Raw genomic sequence first — 18809 nt, 5'->3', positions numbered from 1 at the left:
AAAAGAAATCTGATGAGGTTCAATAAGGATAAGTGCAGGGTCCTGCACTTAGGACGGAAGAACCCAATGCACCGCTACAGACTAGGGACCGAATGGCTAGGCAGCAGTTCTGCGGAAAAGGACCTAGGGATGACAGTGGACGAGAAGCTGGATATAAGTCAGCAGTGTGCCCTTGTTGTCAAGAAGGCCAATGGCATTTTGGGATGTATAAGTAGGGGCATAGTGAGCAGATCGAGGGAGGTGATCGTTCCCCTCTATTCGACATTGGTGAGGCCTCATCTGGAGTACTGTGTCCAGTTTTGGGCCCCACACTACAAGAAGGATGTGGATAAATTGGAGAGAGTCCAGCGAAGGGCAACAAAAATGATTAGGGGTCTGGAACACATGACTTATGAGGAGAGGCTGAGGGAACTGGGATTGTTTAGTCTGCAGAAGAGAAGAATGAGGGGGGATTTGATAGCTACTTTCAACTACCTGAGAGGTGGTTCCAGAGGGGATGGTTCTAGACTATTCTCAGTGGTAGAAGAGGACAGGACAAGGAGTAATGGTCTCAAGTTTCAGTGGGGGAGGTTTAGGTTGGATATTAGGAAAAACTTTTTCACCAAGAGGGTGGTGAAACACTGGAATGTGTTACCTAGGGAGGTGGTAGAATCTCCTTCCTTAGAAGTTTTTAAGGTCAGGCTTGACAAAGCCCTGGCTGGGATGATTTAATTGGGGATTGGTCCTGCTTTGAGCAGGGGGTTGGACTAGATGACCTCCTGAGGTCCCTTCCAACCCTGATATTCTATGATTCTATGATTCTATGATTGTCATCCCTAGAGCTCAGAATGCTTACCAAGAAGGATAAGTAGCATTATTCTCATTTGACACATACACTACTCCCATGAGTAAGAGATGCATGAACTGACCTTAAGAGCTGCTTACGCAACCCAATCTACATAACGTATCGCTAGAAGCATTGTGAAAAGAAATACTTGTGCTTGAGCCATAGTAAAAGATATATAAATTGACAGGTAGATATAGAGACAGCATATTCTCTCTTTCATAACTACATTTCAGATGATTATCACTGCAATTGAAGTCATACTGGTAGTAAACCTGAATAATTTAGCTCTTGATCTCTGAATATTGCTGTATTAATTTTCTACTGCTAATATTCTCAGTAACGTGTACATTTTAAATTGCAACTGTTTCAATTTTGGAAAACAATATGTAAAAGTACATGGCCATTAGTACAAACCTTACAACACGTCAGGAGATTTTAGGAAATCATGATTTTGTTAACAGACAATGAAGTTTGTACTTAAAGTGTTTAAAAACTCCCATTTAAAACGGTAACATTTGTGAAACCTAATAAACCACAGAAAAGTTGTTTGAAATCATTCTAAACAGCTGACAATATTCTCACAATTTGTTAATAAAAACACACAGCTAACCGTCTGCTAGGAATAAGATATGCCTCATTAACAAAATGAATGGATGCTGACGTGAGCAGTGGATTTATTCTGAAGTTACTGTGCACTGTATTGATAAAGCTAGTAGCTCTTCATCCACATTGTTGTATCAGCTGGGCATCTTCTAAAATGTACTTGTGACAACCTTATGGGAAGTGCTTCCTAAGGTTTTCTTTTGAGAATGGCTCATCCAGTGTGCTCTACAAGGACATATTTTCTTTTATAGCATGTTAAGTTTAGAATTTGCAATCTGTACTAAAGTTTATACTTTCTTTTGTTTTTAAATTCTGTGTAAATTGTTGAAATGCCATTACATAAAGATGGATGTCGGAGATCAAATACAGTATTGAACTTCCATCCATACCAGGCTGTAAAACATATACGTTAAACTCAAAGGATATGTTTCCCCCTTCAAAGAATCAAGAAAACTGTACATTAAATTATATGAACTATATATTGAACTACAAAAGAAGGTCCCCTTTGTCAGTAATTTGGAAATGTAAACAAAAAAGTTCAGGTACAAAAGTGAGTAAATGTGCCTCTGCCTCAACTATGATTCGGCACCCCGTGGCATCAATTTAATGTTCTTTAAAAATCTGTCTTCGTGGTGCTCAGAAAGCATCTCAAAAGAGTTCTCATCTTCACTACCAAATATCACTTGTGAAGCTAAGCTCCTGGGATGATAAAGGGAGCAATGGGTTGTTCCTGTGAAATTCTTGGGTGTCCTTCATGGTATTATTAAGAGGTAGCTGTCCATTTAGTAGTGTCAAGGGTATGTTACAATAGGTGTGGTGATTACTTATGGAAGCTATTGGCATGGTTGCAGCTGACATGTCATACTCGTATCCTCTGCAATAATGTCTCATTTGCATGGAATCCGTTTGATGGTAATCGGCTAGATCTGCTTGAGATGCTACGAAAGTGGCAGAGGCGCCTGTCATAGCTAGAGACGGTACAGTTTGGAGGTCTCCAAAAAGTCCCTGTTCTGCAGAGTCCAGGACTTGGCGCTGAGATAAAACTTCTTTTTTCTTTGCTGGCATTTCATAGACTAAGCGCTTCCAGAACTTAGAATTCAGTTTGCTGCTTTTTGGTCCTTTCCACTTGACCACTGAGAGAAGTTTGATGGTGTGCTTTAAAGATTCCACTTCGTGGTAATTCACTTTCCCTTTTAAGTCAGTACACTCGATCAAAATAACTTTGATTTCTCCACTGACTAGCATGTTCTGGAGTCTGTTTTCCATCTCAAAAATACTCCATCCTCTCCTGAGAACATAGTCTGGAGTTAACACGATAATGAGTCTTCTGCTTTGCTCAACGCATCTTGTGAGATCTTCAATGTATGCTACAAATTATAGAAAGAGAGAGAGAATAAAATAAAGAAGTCCATTGTGTTAAACCATTAGCCTTGCAATTAAGTATACTAAAATACCCAGGTTCACTAAGGGTCTGATCCCACACCATTTAATGGAGCTTTACAATAAAAATATGATTGGACATTAATATACAACATCTCTCTATTTACATAAAATTTAGAAAAGGAAAAAAGTCTAGCTCCTAATGTTTCCCCATATTAATCACAGTATAGCTGAGGCTGATTTAACCACCTCACCATTCAGCTGCATTTCAGTGACATACAAATTACAATATTTGTTTTTCATTCACAGAAAGGTTTTAGCTCTAGATCAATTTAACTTTTGCGTAAAGTATAAAATTCACAACACATGCTATGGCCATTACTAAAATTTCTTGGGATGCAAGCTAAGGTAATCAGTTCTTATGCTTCAAGGTGGAAAGAATGGAAGGATGCAAGGATGCTTTGGGGTGTATGGATTGTAGCTAACCGGTGCTCGGGAAGGAATTCTCCATCACCACATGTACAAATTATGTTATTGGAAAGGTGCAACATGGGCAGCTTTTACCTTCTTCTACACATATTGACCACAATCTTGGAGGTCCAATGATCTGTTTTAGTATTGCAAATCTATGCTTCTCCGTACACGAGATAATTAACAGAATCTTCATTAGATGATAGGGGGAAAAAAACCCCAAACAAATGCAAAATGTAAGCAAATGTAGAATTACTCAGAGGTGTTTATTTTCTGAGGTACCACTGACAAGGAAAATACATATTCTACAGTATTTATGCATGCTAACATTTACAAGGTGTTGGTGTAAGCAGAGATGCTGTTCACCATCTTCCTGTTTCAGAAGGTCAATTTATCACCCCAGAATATATTCTGGGGGTCGAATCTTAGTTTGTGCGTTTGATATGCCCAACAAAGGAGAATGGGGGAGAGAGGCCAATGAAAGTAATCTGACATGGACCTCTTTACATCTATTTACAGAGGTCCTGACCCAAAACCCATTCAAAGCTATGGAAAGACTTTCAGTGGGTGTTGGATCAGGCCCAGAAAAATAATAAACAGCGATAAAGATAGTGAGAACAGAAGAAAAAAGTGCTTTGGTTGCATATCATTTTGCTGGTAACACTTTACTTTTACTTTTTATTACACAAACTGTCCTTCGCAGCTATGCTACTCAAAGGCATGCAGTCTGAGAAAGGAGGGAAAGCATGTGTTACAAATGAAGACTTAGACACAGGAGCTGCACACAACAGGCCTTTACTCAGCACAGGGCAGGATCTGTCTTACACATACTGACCTCTAGCAGGACGAATGGTTACAGTACACTTCATTGATCAACGGCTTTTACTGTAATACTTATTTTTCTAGTCCCAGGCAAAATGTCACAGCATGCTTATTGACACCACTTCCCACCAGATAGAGAGCTACAAAACAGGCCAACAAACATTCAAAAATATCTTCATTTCAGGAGACTCGGGTATATTTAGCATAAAATCTGCCTTTACCAGTGTTTTATTTCACCACTTAGCAGCAAGAAGAAATTATTTCACATGTGAAAAAATCAAATTTTTATACACCCTACAGACAAACAAAAATGTCAAGACATACACATAAAGTACAAATGTTTATGCAACAATCTTTTTAGTGAAAGTTTTATGATAGTTTACTCATGCAGCATATACAGTTCTTTGAATTGTTTTTCTTCGGTTGATATTTTCTAAGGGGAAAACATTGCTCTCTCTAAAACGTTCACTTATTGAAGGGAAAATTCAGCATCAAAATCGAGTAAAAATCAGAAGCAACAGGAAAGAGATCAGCAGAACTGGTGAAACAAAACTTAAGGAAAGGTAGAAATGTTCAATACAATGGAAAGAGATTATCCCAATGTATCAACAGCTCAGACTCTTCATTTTCTTCTTTTCTTTCTGCTCCCAAAAAGAAAGAAGTTAGGTGGGAAGCTTCATCATTAGAGGTTGGATCTGCAAGATACAGCAAAACAACAAACCATCATGCATCTTTCCTGATACATTTCCATTTCTCCTTCAAGAAATTCAGACTACGGGTGTGTACAAGACCATTTTTATTATATAGGACCCGATGTTGTTCAGTCACTACCAGAAAGTCCCACGTATCCAGTTTAATACTTATGCATAGCTATGCAGGTACTATGCATGTCTGTTACAAAACACATAAAAAATCAATCCATTGCACTTATCTTCTTAAAGAAATTGTAGTGATATTTTTAATTGCAACAATAAATCCAATATTATATCAATTCAATTGAAAACTCACCAGACTTCGCTCTTATATCCTCTATAGCTGAAGAGGTGCTCTGGGGGGAAAAAAGACACCCTGGCTTCCCCATGTGAGCTCTTCACCCCTCTGTGTTTCTCCTTTATTGTTGTGTGCAGTTTAATTGGTGGCCATTGCAACATTTAGAGCTCTTTCTACAGGCGACTAGAATTAGCCCTTACAAGGTTACCTTCAGAGTCCTTTCTCAAACCTCAAGTCTGCAGCTGGGTCACAGATAGACCTGACCAGTGAACAAGGGATCCTTTGGGGCAGTGAGGATGGAGTTGAGAATAGTGGCTTGCACACAACTAGACGCACCCTTCTATGCATCCCAAAGGAAAGGCAAGCAGGTTTTGAAACTGCTCGGCCCATAAATACACGATCATTCCAATATCTTCACAGCAGTACGCCAAGTTCCAGCCTGTGACTCCCTGAGTCTGTGCCAGCCAGATTCCTGTGTGAGTTCAAGGAGTCTTGGAGCTGCACTAACTTAACTCACTTGGCTATGGTCCCAAGGGGCTTTATACCAGTGGAGGATCGGCACAGCCCCACCCTTGACCACACCAAGTGGGGCTAGGTTGGGTGGCTGGTACAGGAACTGGCTGTACCGGCGTCACACCACCAGGAAGGTCTCTTCTTCCAGGAGAATTTTCTGCTGTCAAGTTATGGCTGGAATCCAGTTCCCTTGTGGTGGTGGTGGACAGAGGCTGGAGCCTAACATAGGATCTATCCACCACATTTATTTTTACAGGGGAACTTTGCCTTGTGATTTGGAAAACGTGCACTAAAACAAAGCCAGCATTGTTGCCCTCTCTGTAATGCCCCCACTTGTGGTGAAACAGGCAGGCTGGGATTCTCTTGCAACAGGCACAGAATATTCTGCTGTCGCTCTTATGCCATCTGTGAAACAGAGCTCTGAGAAAACATTTCAGATGTGAAACTTAAGTAGGGGAATTCTCCTCTGCCAATTCTACCACCAGCTGGAAAGAAAAAAATAATCACAACGTTCTGCAAATTTCAAAAGCAACATAGAACTACTTCAGTGCAATTGTATTTCTTGGAGTGGCATAACTAATCTTCAGCTGGTAGAAATGAGCATAGCTGCATTGACTTCAACAGCGCAATGCTGATTTACAACAGTTGAGGATCTGGCCAGAAATGAGAGGGACTGGGCGTGGAAGTTGTGAGGTTCAAAGGGGAAAGTCTGCTTCCTGTCTCGATCAAGAGAACCTGCTTTTGACCAGCAGCATTTTGTGACCATAAAGATTCTCAAAGGGCAGCGAAGTAACATGGGCACTGACAAAAAAATGAAAAAAACCGAATCCCCCTCCAACCAAACCAAGCCAATCAAACAAAATAAAACAGAAGGAGAAATGTTTAACATTGATTAAAATAGGCAAAAGGCATCTTTTACATTTTACTTATGAGTCTGATTCAGGCAACACATGGTCCATTTTGTCAGCTGTTTTGGCTGGTGGGTACTGTACTGTAGAAGAGGATGAGAAAGTAAACAAAGAACCCAAACCCTACAAAATTCAAGTGGCACAGGAATTTTTCCTTGAGTGGCAGGATAAGCTAGTTAAAGAAGGTGAAAAGAAAACACATTAGCCTCTGGTGTGCAGAATCGGGACTCCCCTTTGTAGCAAAAGAAAAGAGCAAGCGGTAACTCGAAATGGGGTAGTGGGAGCACCAAGCTTCACCGTGCAAGCTGTGTAATTTCCCATCTAGCATTTGTGAGTCAGACTTGACTGGGAGCTGACACAGAGAAGCAAAGAAGCAAAGAGTAAACACAATGGAAGGTAAATACAGTAGCACTATAATGTATGTATTATGTATTCTGAATGTAGCGTTATTACATAAGGATTTTTTTTAGGATCTCACATCAGACACTAAAGGAAATTGTAAAGTTCAAATACCAAAGCCATCTATTGCCTTATACAGCACACATCTCTACGAATGTATTTATTAGTTCCATTTTATAAAATCGCCTTTGCTAATAGGTGGTAGAACAAAAATGAAATAAAACAATATAAGCCGGAGGGGAAATCCCCCATTATGTTGGACCTGTCTTCTTAACCTATAGCTCTCAGTTTGTTATTGTTCAGCTGAGGTGGTTTCAATGAACTGGGTCCCTTTTGTCACCCTACCTGTAAATAAAGTGAATAAAAAGCAAACATCCTCCCTGGTGCATGGCCAGAATTATATCAGGGAGGAATATGCTCCCAGATCATTTGGTTTTTGGAAGCCCTATTCCTAATAGTTATCTTGAGAAAACTTGTATGGCTAGCCTGTATGTTAGGCCTGGACAAGAATATGGGAAATGGGGATAGCATGGGGCCTGTCAACTCCCTCCCCTCATTTGCAGTGGTCAAGCACAAGCCCCTGGAAAAAGGACGTGGGAATTAACAGGGCAATAACATCTACTGGCGGAAGAGTAGGATGAGAGCAGAGACATATTCTCTCCCTTCACTTGGGCTAAATAGTAGAGATGGGGCGGTCAGATTAAATCATTTACCCAAGGTCACAAAGGAAGGTTGGCAGAGCCAGCTATAATCCAGTGTCCAAGCCCCAAAACTATCCTCTCTCTACAGTCTGGGCCCGCTAGCTACCAAAGTGCTTTATTGCATTATTCTGGACGAATTGGCACCAGCACATCCTGGTTTTGGCATCTCGAGGGATTTTATTAAACTGTTAGGAGGACAAGTGTGAGTTGGGTTGCCCTTTTACTATAGCCCTTGATCTCTTGTTCAATTCATGTCAAATTGTGTGGTAACTATACACTATAGCGTAATTACACAGACTGATGTGGACACACATCTACTACGCAGGGGACTAACAAATTAATTTGCACTGCACATAGAGCAGGGCCTGAGCTGTGAAGTTTGGATCCACAACCTGGATTTGGATATGAACTACCCCATCATTTGAGGGTGTCAGTATTCAGGGTTCTAATCCACCCTGTCACAGAGGTAAGACCAGGGTTATGAAGTTCAGATACACATCAAGACTTTTCCATGGTTTCGGTAGGGAATAGGGAGAGAAAGGGATTGAAGTATGTTCCTATGTTCTGGTCCAGGCCCATCTCAAATTGTAACCAATCCGGGACCCCAGAAGTGAAAGCTGATTTTCTTTTTCCTCTGTGACAATTATAATTCCATCAGCATCAGTCTCCTCTTTGCAATATATAGTGACCAATGTTTAATATCCTCTACTTCTGTATAATGCAATGGCTGAAGGGTTCTTCTGTGTCATCTCCGCTATTCTTCAGCTTCATTAAATTATGATGAACTTGGAGTCCCTCTGGGCAAGCTGATTACCCCACAACAAGATTTACAGGAAGTTTTCTAGGTCATAGAACTTACGCCACTAAACAGGTCGAAACCCTGTGATCCTTGTTCAGTTACTAAGCCTTTAGTCAGGCAATGATTATGTTCTGAGTAAGGACTGAGTAAAACACTGAGCAAGAACTTTGGGATTTCTGCTTTTATTGCATCCATATGACAGCTAGAGCTGGTGGAACATTTTTCCATTAGAAAATGGCATTTAATGAAAATCATAACTGTCCACAGAATAGGGATGTAAGAGTTTAACTGGTTAACTGATAAGCTTGATGGTTATTGGTTTCTGTTAACGGTTAAACTCCGCCCAGGGTCCTGGCTGCCGCCCTGCACGTGGGGTCCCTCCGGGCTGCCGGCCCTGTGCCTGGGGCTCTGCTGCGGCCCAGCATCCCGGCGTGCCAGGGGTCCTGACCACACCCAGTGCCAGGTGCTTCAAAGGGAATGAACAGAACAGGACACTTATTGAGTGATCCATCCCCTGTTATCCAGTTCCAGCTTCTGGAAGTCAGAGGTTTGGGGACGCCCAGTTAGTTTATTGGAATAGACTTACAAATAGGTCTTCTTGATTTTTGGGATCCCAACACAGGCAGACTCCATTACACCTCCTCCCTCCCCGTGTTTCTCTCAGTAAGGCAGAGATCACTTGTATTTTGCTAGGATATTATTGTTAATCAAGCATCAATAACACAGAAAGCAGAGCCTGCTGTAAGCAGCAATCTGCCTTTGTCTGATCTGGCCTCTGCAAGACAGATTCCCACTTTCCAAAATGGAAGATGCCTTTTGATTTGTGCTGCCAGAATCCACTTGACAACAACAGCTGCTGCTCATGCTCCCCGTGTATGGCCCTTCCTGTCCCCAGCACTCCCCGGAGTCAAGAGCGAAGAGCACAAATGCAGGGCTTGAATATGGCACAGACGTACCAACAGGAAGTTCCCTCTCCAACAGGGGAATTCTCTGCTCGGCATCTGAGGCTAGGTTATGGCCCATTCACTCCCCCTGAGTAGCTTGCCCATCTGGCTCTATATCCTGCATATAAAGACAGTACCATAGAAATGTAGAGCTGGAAGGGACCTTGAGAGGTCACCTTAGTCCGCCCCCCGCGCTGAGGCAGGACCAAGTATACCTAGACCATCCCTGACAGGTGTTTGTCCAACCTGTTCTTAAAGACCTCCATGTAGAGAGACTATTATTATTTCCCCCCCAGCGGCTAAGCTAAGAATCAACTTGATTAAACCACAATCAAACTTGCCCTTTGATTTTACTGAGGTAAGCTTTTCAGTTTGTTCAAAAATGCCCTGAGACAAAATAAACTATCAAACACTATTTAACAAATCTATACTTGGATACTTCCCAGTCCAGAGAGCAACTGTATGCATTCATGCCGGGAAGTCAGAGCAATAATGGACACCCTCCTGTGGCAGCAGTTCACAATTGCAGAGATTATCTTAAACAACCAGCCTTCCAAAGGATACACGATTGACTATAGCACTGGAATCTTATAATCTTAAATGCGCAAAGTTATACGAAGCAAAACCCCAGATCATCTGGTGGGAAAGTGCTGCATTATACTGAGTGTCATTTGCACTATCAGATGACAAAATACAGTACATGAAAGCATTTCGCTAGAAAAATAAATCCCTTTTTTTCCCTGAAGGAATCTGCACCTAAGAACTAGATAGTCCAGCAGCACTGTTGCTTTTGAGAGATTCGTTAAAAAACAAATTGTGCAGTCTATTCTGCCTGTTCTGTTTTTAATCTACCATAGATAACCCTGTGTAATGTAAGATCAATATTAAATAGAACAACCAAGTAGGTATGTTCCACACGTATATGCAGGAAGACATACGTTTGTGTGTCTGAATATTTTTTAACAGTAGTCCAAGTTTTCCTCTAGAAATACAGTTCCTTTTTTTCACAAATCCCAGGCACACAAATCATGCTAATTTCAAGTACATATTTTATCCTGCATTGTCGTCATTAAGTTTGATTAAGCATTCTCGAGGTTCTACATGAAAGAATCAAGCCCTTTCATAATGCTGAAGCAGAGAGGATGGAGAGGAGAAAAGAGATATTACATCTGTGAATGTTCATAAAATGAGCATTCCAGGAGATGTTAAATGAATACCCAAAATGATGACAAGTATTTGTTGAGTGTCTGAATGACAGGTAGTCAAAAATAAAATTGCACGCTAGTTATTGCAGCAGCTGGGAGAAACAGACTCATGTCAGATAAATCTTCGCCTTCAATATGTTTATCATTAAAAGGATACATTTAAACTCTCTCTTTAATTCACTTTGTACTATTACTACATTAAAAAACAAACAAACCCTGCTGCACAGACTGTATCTGAACCACAGTTACTTAATATAATCCCTGCTAGTGATCAAGCCCACTGGGGTTTTTATGGCAAATAGATCTGTGTTTTCTCTCAACAGTATCTCACCTATTAATGTAACCGTTTCTCAGATAGGAAGGAGTACACTTCCCGGTTTGCACTTTGAGCCAGGAAAGAAGAGAGTCTTTCCTAGGAATTTAACCCTTTCAATTCCATTTAACAGTTTCTTTTGGGGAGAGAAGGGAATGTTTTGACCTTTCTAACTCCTGCTAAGAAGCAGTATGATATGCTGATGCTGATAGGGACCAAAAGTCTAAGGGCTGAGCCCCCAATTCTGCAATGCTCTTCAGTGGTGTAAGGTCAGACCCTATCTGATGGCTTGTAGAGGTAAAGGAGCACTGCAGTGGGGACAGGGTAAGTAGCCACAGCTTACAGGCTGCAAATGCAGGGACTGCTATAATGCCTTCAGAAACGCCAGGGAAGCATTTGCTCCATGTGTAACAAAGAGGCAATGTGCATTCTGACTAGCTAGTGACGGGGCGGGGGGGGGGGGTCGAGGGAGGGAGGGAGGCAGGGGGGCAGGTGGTAAAGCCGTGGCCCTGCCTCCAACTCATCCACATACTTGAGAAATAAGGTGCCTAAATTTTTGGGGTGTGTGGTGGAGGTTGGTGGTACTGGGAAAACATTACCAGGTTCCTTTGCAGGCAAGTTGCTAAAGCAGCTGATTATAACTGCCTCAGTGTAGGGCAGGGCTTTCTGTACATCTACTTAGGAGCAGATATAGTCGGGTTTTATGTTTATGTTTCTTCTACATTAACACATACACAGAGGTACAGATTTCCCTTTTCTAACATGTCTTAGTAGAAGCTAACTGAATACAGACATTGCAAACTAAATTAATATTCAAAAGCATATTTCTCGCAGGAGCATCTCAACAATTTGGCAAAAACACGTGGTATAAATGCAAACAAACCATGCATGCAGAATCCATGAATATTATGCACATTACAATGTCATTTTTCACTCGTCCCACAACCAATCAGGAAAAACACAGCTATAGATGTGTCACTGTGGTTACAGACATCAACACATGCAGCGGAATATTCAGACATTGCAGCGGAATTGATCTGAAATGGATAACTGCATTTTACTAACTAGAAATGGGCAACAGAATCAGATAACTGAACAGTGCACATCCCTTTGAAAAAGTGGAATTATGCACACAGTCCACATTTTCAATGCAGCACTTGGACAAAACTCTAATTTAAAAATGGCTCAACTGATGTTGTTAACTTGGAAACAAAAGTATAATATTTGCTCACTGTAAAATCAGAAAAAATAGAAGACAATAGGAAATGCTTTATTTGTAAGGTTGCTGTGGACAAATAAGTAATTGCCTGAACGGTAATTATTGAGAGAATCCCATTTTAAATGATACAATAACAATCCGCTGTGCACAGATCACACTTCCTAGCAGCCTCTGACAATTACTTTTGTCTGACAATGAGCCTTTTTACTATGGCATACCATTCTGCAGAATTCCCCTTCGTAAGGCTCCGATCCTGCTCCCATTGAAGTGAATGGCAAAATTCCCATTGACTTCACTGGTGCAGGATCAGACCCTAAGCCAGAGGTCACACCTTGCTGTATTTTAGGAAACTCTTGAGGTTCTGAAAGCAGTCTTGCAAAGAGAATGAATGGTAACTATCTCTGTACAGTACTTAACATGCAGCACATGCCTTTCCAATAGCAACAGACAGGATTAAACCCAAAGTTCAGAAGTACTTACTCCCGCTAGGGATCAGGTCCCTATCTGGAATGAAGAGTTTGTAACCATAATGTTTTTCCAGAACATCTGGCAGTATTTCAAGTGCAAACTGCTCCTCTTCGTTATTATCACAGTCTAATGCATCTGGATCCACTTTGGTGTAAGAGAGATAGGCGTCGTATTCCTTGTTGTCTGTAGAAAAACAAAAGCCTATTCGCAGTCATCTGTTTGTAAATGTACTAGGCAGAGGTAAACTGTCTTGTGGCCTAGTTCTGAAACCCTTGTGTGTCATAACTCCTATCATGAGGTCAGTGGGGGTTTTGCACATGTAAGGAATGCAGTACTGGTGAAAATACGTTCTTCCTGGTTGTTCAATATCAAGCTTAAAAACCACTGCATTATGCCAAAAACTTTTAACGCTGAAACACAAGCACTCCATATTGCATAATAGAGATTGTGAATTATTCCTGGTTTTATATGCATCTTTCAACTCCATACGGCTTTATCGGTGGGTATTCATAAGCCTCATTTTATTCAACTCTTTTTATAGAAGTTTTAAGACGACAGCACTTATCTGTGACTTCCTCTTTTCCCTTCACAAGCTGAGCTGGTAAATTATGTCTTTGTATGGTTCAGCAAAAGGTAAACAGGTGCATTGGAGACTGTCCCACACCCAGACAGACTTTGGGAAAGTCCAAATGTTGCAGCTTGGGTTTCTTTGTCCTTTATACATAATGAAGGACCAGACTGTGCCTGATTGGTACAGGTGTATGTTGCGTGGGGTGGGGAGGAAGTGCAGAGCTGCACCACCACTCCAGTAGTTATTGTGCCTTAATCAAACCCAGACTTTCCCAGAGTTCACTGCCTGACTCACTTAAGCTCCTCCCTTAGCTGCTGGCCAGCTCTGCTGATCAATGTGGAGGGATGGCTTGCACCCCAAGTGGCACTTTAAAGAAGCAGTGTAATTGGTCTGGCCCTTGAGTTGGCAAAATGGGTACAACAGAGGGTAAGGCTGATTGTGCCACTTGCCCCCACCTGGCCTACTCGCCCACACAAGAACAAGGTGGGGACAACTCACCCACACCGTACTACAGGATCTTAGCAGAGCAGCCAAATCTTGCAATGTTATTGCGAGTCTCATGATAGCTGGAATTTTTCTTAAATCCCCAGTTCCTGGATTCATGTGATTAGGGGAAAATCTGAGCTTTCACTTAAAAGAAAAAAGTTCCTAGCCTTTGTGTTTGTGGAAAGAAGCCTGAAAACATGACTTGAGTAAGTACAAAACCCAAAAGGCAAATATAAAGAACCCCCCAATTAATTAAAAAAAAATCTAATGATTTTTAAGCTAATTTCAGAGGTTTCTTGGGCCTGATTCATCAATTTTAATGTTTGGAGTTTGTAATGCTGTCTTAGTTAATGGCCATTACCTTTATTATAACCCTATAGTATTTCAGAAATAGTGGAAAAAATACGTAGGTGAAAGAGTCAAGTTTTAACAGAAAGATCTCTAGTGATGGCTACCAGCTGTCATTTCCTACAGAAAATGAAAAATCAAATCGTTAATGTAGTGAAAAGAGAAGTACGTGAAAGTGGGATTATTAAGCACCAATTTTCTGTAAAGAACTGGAAAAAATCTTTACAGCAGAGTCAAAGTTCATCAATATTTTGTATTAAAGGAAGATAAATAATTGATGAGAACGTGATTTATTAATTTATTAATATTATTTCCTAATATTCCTTAGATAAATCTAGTCCACTATGGTTCATGAGCGAAAGCAGACAAGATGTGGACATTTATTTGCTTAGCTGTGGAATTGATTTCACGCTGAAAACAGGGTGCTCAAGTGAACTATTGGTTCTAAGACAGTCTGGTAAATTTTGATATGATGAGCTAGGTCTTGCGTGATTACCTTCAGTGGCTCATTTAACAGAAACAAATCTGCCTCTAATCACCAGAGCAGCATGGGATCTAGTTTAACTGATATCCTAACATTTCCTCAATATCAGCAAACGACTAGAATGGCAAGGATGGCAGCACTGCTGAGTCAGGAAGACCAGCAGCAGAAGGGTTAAAACCAGACAGGTCTGGAGACTGTTCCAAAATCTGCCACACCAGGCAACAACGGAACCTGCCAGAAGGTGTTCAGAGGACAGCCAATGGGTGATCAGGGAGGCAGATGTCACTGCTAACAGTTCAGGCCCTTGCCAAGGTAGAAAAGTGAACCCCGGGGATGGCCACTGTCGTTGGCTCTAAAGTAGAGTGAAATGAAAACAATCAAGCCAAGATGTAGATCAGGTTAATACTCAAGGTTAACAAATGTCTGAACATTGCTTTAAATCTAACTTGTTATTGAGAAACAACATTTTGCCTGGGAAACACAAGTGCATGTGTCTGTGTGTATTTAACACACGTGGACTTCCTGGGTCTGATTTTCTAAAAAGCTAGGCACGTGGTTTGCACACACAAATTAAATGATTGTGCACCAATGCCCACTTATGCACCCAGCTGTGCACTTCAGTGTTGTCTAATTGTATCTTCTGTTTTGGCACAATGCACCAAATACTGTACACGGTCTGTAAAAGTAATTCTACTAGACGTACTTCACTGTTATTTGACAGCAGCTGATTGGCAGTGGGTGGGAGGTGCTGGTGGGGAGGGAGAGGAGCTTATCAGTGTGGCCCCGCAAACAGCTGAGCACCCACTATTTTTTTTCCAGCCCCAGAGCCCTCCCAGAGTCAGTGCCTATGAATTTAGCAGGCGCACACAATGACCTGTGTGCGGAAGGGGCATTCTCTAAACCTCCAGGAAACAGGGTTGTTTTTTAAATGAAAACCAGCCAAACAGCAACAAAAAAATTACATTAAAAAATAGCAATAACTTGATGCCGACCACACAAGTCGACAGAACCCAGGCAATTCAGAGTTGAGGCTGGCACGTTGAGCTAGATCCCCAACTGGGGTGAAGAATCAAAGTAATAGCTGATGTGAAATAAAGTCAGTAGAGCTACACCAATTTACACCACCTAAGAACCTGGCCCTTCTTCTTTAGCTGATGGATTTTCAGTGCGAATACTGGCCATGTGGAAGAGATTTGTTTTGTGTCATGATATTTAAACATAGTTTCTAAGTTCTGCTAATGCAGACAGAGTAAGAAGGAAATTATTTTCCTCTGCCTCATAAGTAGCATCCACATTCTTGAAGCCAGCAGATGAAATTCTGGCCCCATTGAAATCAATGGCAAAATTGAGAAAAGCCAGGATTTCACTTAACATATCCATCGAGCGTTTAATAGAAACAATTATTATTTTGACACTGACACAGCTTAGTGTCTAAGCAATAGTTCGGGGGAACTGGTTATTTTTGCATAAGAGGAAAAAACCTTCCCCTCTTCTTTTCCAAAATGTAGGGATTCTTTTAGGTGTGGGATTTTCAAAAGTGCCTCTGTGATTCAGGCACATTGACTTTCACGGGACTTATGCTCCCAAGTGGCTTAGGAGCATTTGAAAATGCCACTCTAGCTCTTGAGCAGACACAGAGTACACTAATGTGGAATAAATTATATGGACCTGATTCACATCTGGGTTGCTCCCGTTTTACAGTATCTCAAAACTTAGATTTTGAAGCTAAAAATGCAGTGGTGGAACGTACCTCATGGGTCTAGCAATTAAAGTCCTGCTCTAGCAAAGCACTTAAGCACATGCTTATTGAGCATGAGTAGTCTCATTGCAGACAAGTTAAGTGCCTACCGTAGATACTAAGGGGGAAAGCATTTAAAAATTATCTGCTTTACACCAAACTTCCATTCCAGTCAGTCCTCTGAAATAGTCCACATATCTGCATTAAATTATTTTCCTGCTCCCAACTAGTGTTTGATGGGGGGAAATAGCATTGACCTATTAGTTAACAGAAATAATTACTGTGGCTTTTTGCTGATTCTTTTAAATTGGCAAATATAGTGAAATTGTCCAGCAAGAAATAGTTCCAGTCTGCATTATGCGCCTTACTGGTGACTGTTTTTAGTGGGTGTGGTGCTGGGAAACATGAATGGAATTTAGAAATCTGAGGAAGGGTCAGAACTGATTTTCACCTAACTCAATTCTTTTGAGGAATCCATTCACACTTTGTCCTCAATAAAAGGCTTATAAAAGAGGCTTCAGAACAATTCCTTTATTGCCTGCTCATTGAAGTCAATAGAAATCCAATTAATTTCAGTGGATTTTGGAATAGGATTTTTGGGCCTTATCCTTCAAGGTGCTAAATACCTTCAATTTCAATTGACTTTAGGCACCTTTTGGCTTCAATTAAAATTAAGGTCCCTCAGCACTGGGCCTATGATATCTTTTTTGGGGTTACAGTCAGTTTCCCTGAGAGACTACTTACCATCCATAGATTCATCACCTCCAAAATTCTGTCTATAGAATAGCATTAATTCTATGTTGTAGCATTTATAGATAGTCACAAGCAAAATAAGCAGGAGAAGGATAGCTCCTAATCCTCCGGCAAGCTCTATTTTGTAGATCAAATCTAGAATAAGCAGAAAAAGACAGACTGGTTATGATCCTTCCAAGCTTTAATTGCACTAATTCAGTGTGCAATTCCATGTACAATTGAGCAGCTTCTCTTTATTGCCGTTATAAAATTGTCTACCTAATTTTCAGCTCATTAGCTATTATTATACTTTACCTATTCACTCCTTCTACTGCCAGTCTACAATTGCCATCTAAAATTCATTTGAGGCTATAGTCATAACTCTTCGACAAGGGAATTATGCAGTGAATTTACACAGAGTATTAATCAGTTTCTAAATAGCTTGCAGAGGATAATTGTATCTTCTGTTTTGGCACACTGTACAAAATACTGTACACGGTCTGTAAAAGTAATTGTATTAGATGTACTTCACTGTTATTTAGCAAAAAGAAAAGGAGTACTTGTGGCACCTTAGAGACTAACAAATTTATCTGAGCATAAGCTTTCGTGAGCTACAGCTCACTTCATTGGTCAAATAAATTGGTTAGTCTCTAAGGTGCCACAAGTACTCCTTTTCTTTTTGCGAATACAGAATAACACGGCTGCTACTCTGAAAACTGTTATTTAGGAGACTCTAGTTACCCAAAGAAAACTAAACAAAACTTTTACATTTATAAAGTCAACAGGTGACTTGATTTGATCTGGTAGGCCAGGGCTTTGGCGAACTCATTTGAGAATTGTTCTAGCCCCTAGAGCGCACAACATAATGTTCATGTCAAGTGTTAATGGCCAACGGGAAGCCAGGGATGTACACGACACAGCTAAGTGCCACTTTGTTTTAGAGGTGATGTATACTAAAGGCTCCAATGTGCATAAGATGGGAGTTCTCAAACTTTTGCTTAGTGCGTGCCATATCTTAAAAGGGACTAGAGCTGGCTGAAAACTTTCTGATGGAAGAGCTTTCCATTGGAAAATGCTGATTTGATGAATCAAAAAGTTTCACAGGAACATATTGACATTGATAATTTTTTGACAAAAATTTGGACAAACTGCTTTGTTTCGACTTTATTGTTTCTTCATCGATATACTATAACAAATGTACTATACTATTAGATAAGACAAAGTCAAAACAAAGCAGTGTAACCTTATTGAAATACAGCTTTTCAATAAGGTCTTTTTGATGTTTGCCAAACAATTTTTTTTTCATGTCACAGAAAATTTTGAAATTTTAACTTTTTTTTCCAAATCAGGATGAAGGAATATTTTGAAATATCAGAATTTCCCATGGAGTAGAAATTCCAAGTTTTCAACCAGCTGTGATAAGTCAATATCACCTGGGCATCTCCCATTGTGGCTACAGGAACAATCTCTTCTGCCATTTACAACCACAGAACATCCTTGTGACAACAACAGTGATTGTTTACATGAAAGAGTGACATGAGGAAAGTACTGGAGAATTGATTGAGATAAAGATTTTCCCTTTTTGGAAAATAGATTAACAATTCTCTTCACTTTTGCGCTTAATTTTACCTTCCTCTGTGCTGTTCAATGGGCAAAGCTGAAAGATCCATTATGCTCTATTGTATATTCAGTGTCAAACATAATTCCCTCTCTCCTGCCCCCCAACAGAGGTTTAACCCTGTGGACAATAAGGCCCCATTGTTTGATGATAACTAAGATGGATCTATAGAGACCTACAAGATTTGAGTCCTTTCTGTAAGCCATAACAACCGTTTGTATCATCTCTACAGCAAATCCTAACAATTCCTGTGTGTGTCTGTAGGCCATGG

At 40.6% G+C, this 18809-nt stretch overlaps 1 protein-coding gene across 6 annotated transcripts in view; it reads right to left on the bottom strand.

Moving 5' to 3' along the window:
• Positions 1 to 202: 202 nt before the first annotated feature.
• IL1RAPL2 (interleukin 1 receptor accessory protein like 2) overlaps positions 203 to 18809 on the bottom strand; it is a 673060-nt gene continuing 654453 nt past the window's right edge. For 3 of the 6 annotated variants that reach the window (XM_074962588.1, XM_074962585.1, XM_074962587.1), the window contains 3 exons: positions 16933 to 17076; positions 12574 to 12744; positions 214 to 2796 (listed from right to left, as the gene is read on the bottom strand). In XM_074962588.1, coding sequence (XP_074818689.1) covers positions 2099 to 2796; positions 12574 to 12744; positions 16933 to 17076 — 1013 coding nt within the window. In that variant the 3' untranslated portion in view covers positions 214 to 2098. Of the gene's footprint in view, positions 2797 to 3603; positions 4798 to 12573; positions 12745 to 16932; positions 17077 to 18809 lie in introns of those variants that run through there. The other 3 variants (XM_074962589.1, XM_074962584.1, XM_074962590.1) reach the window with 3 other exon arrangements.

This window comes from Natator depressus, chromosome 9 (assembly GCF_965152275.1).
Source record: "Natator depressus isolate rNatDep1 chromosome 9, rNatDep2.hap1, whole genome shotgun sequence".
NCBI classification, from domain to species: Eukaryota; Metazoa; Chordata; order Testudines; family Cheloniidae; genus Natator; species Natator depressus.
The sequence above is the reverse complement of the archived record's forward strand: the minus strand, read 5'-3'. Positions and strand labels throughout refer to the sequence as shown.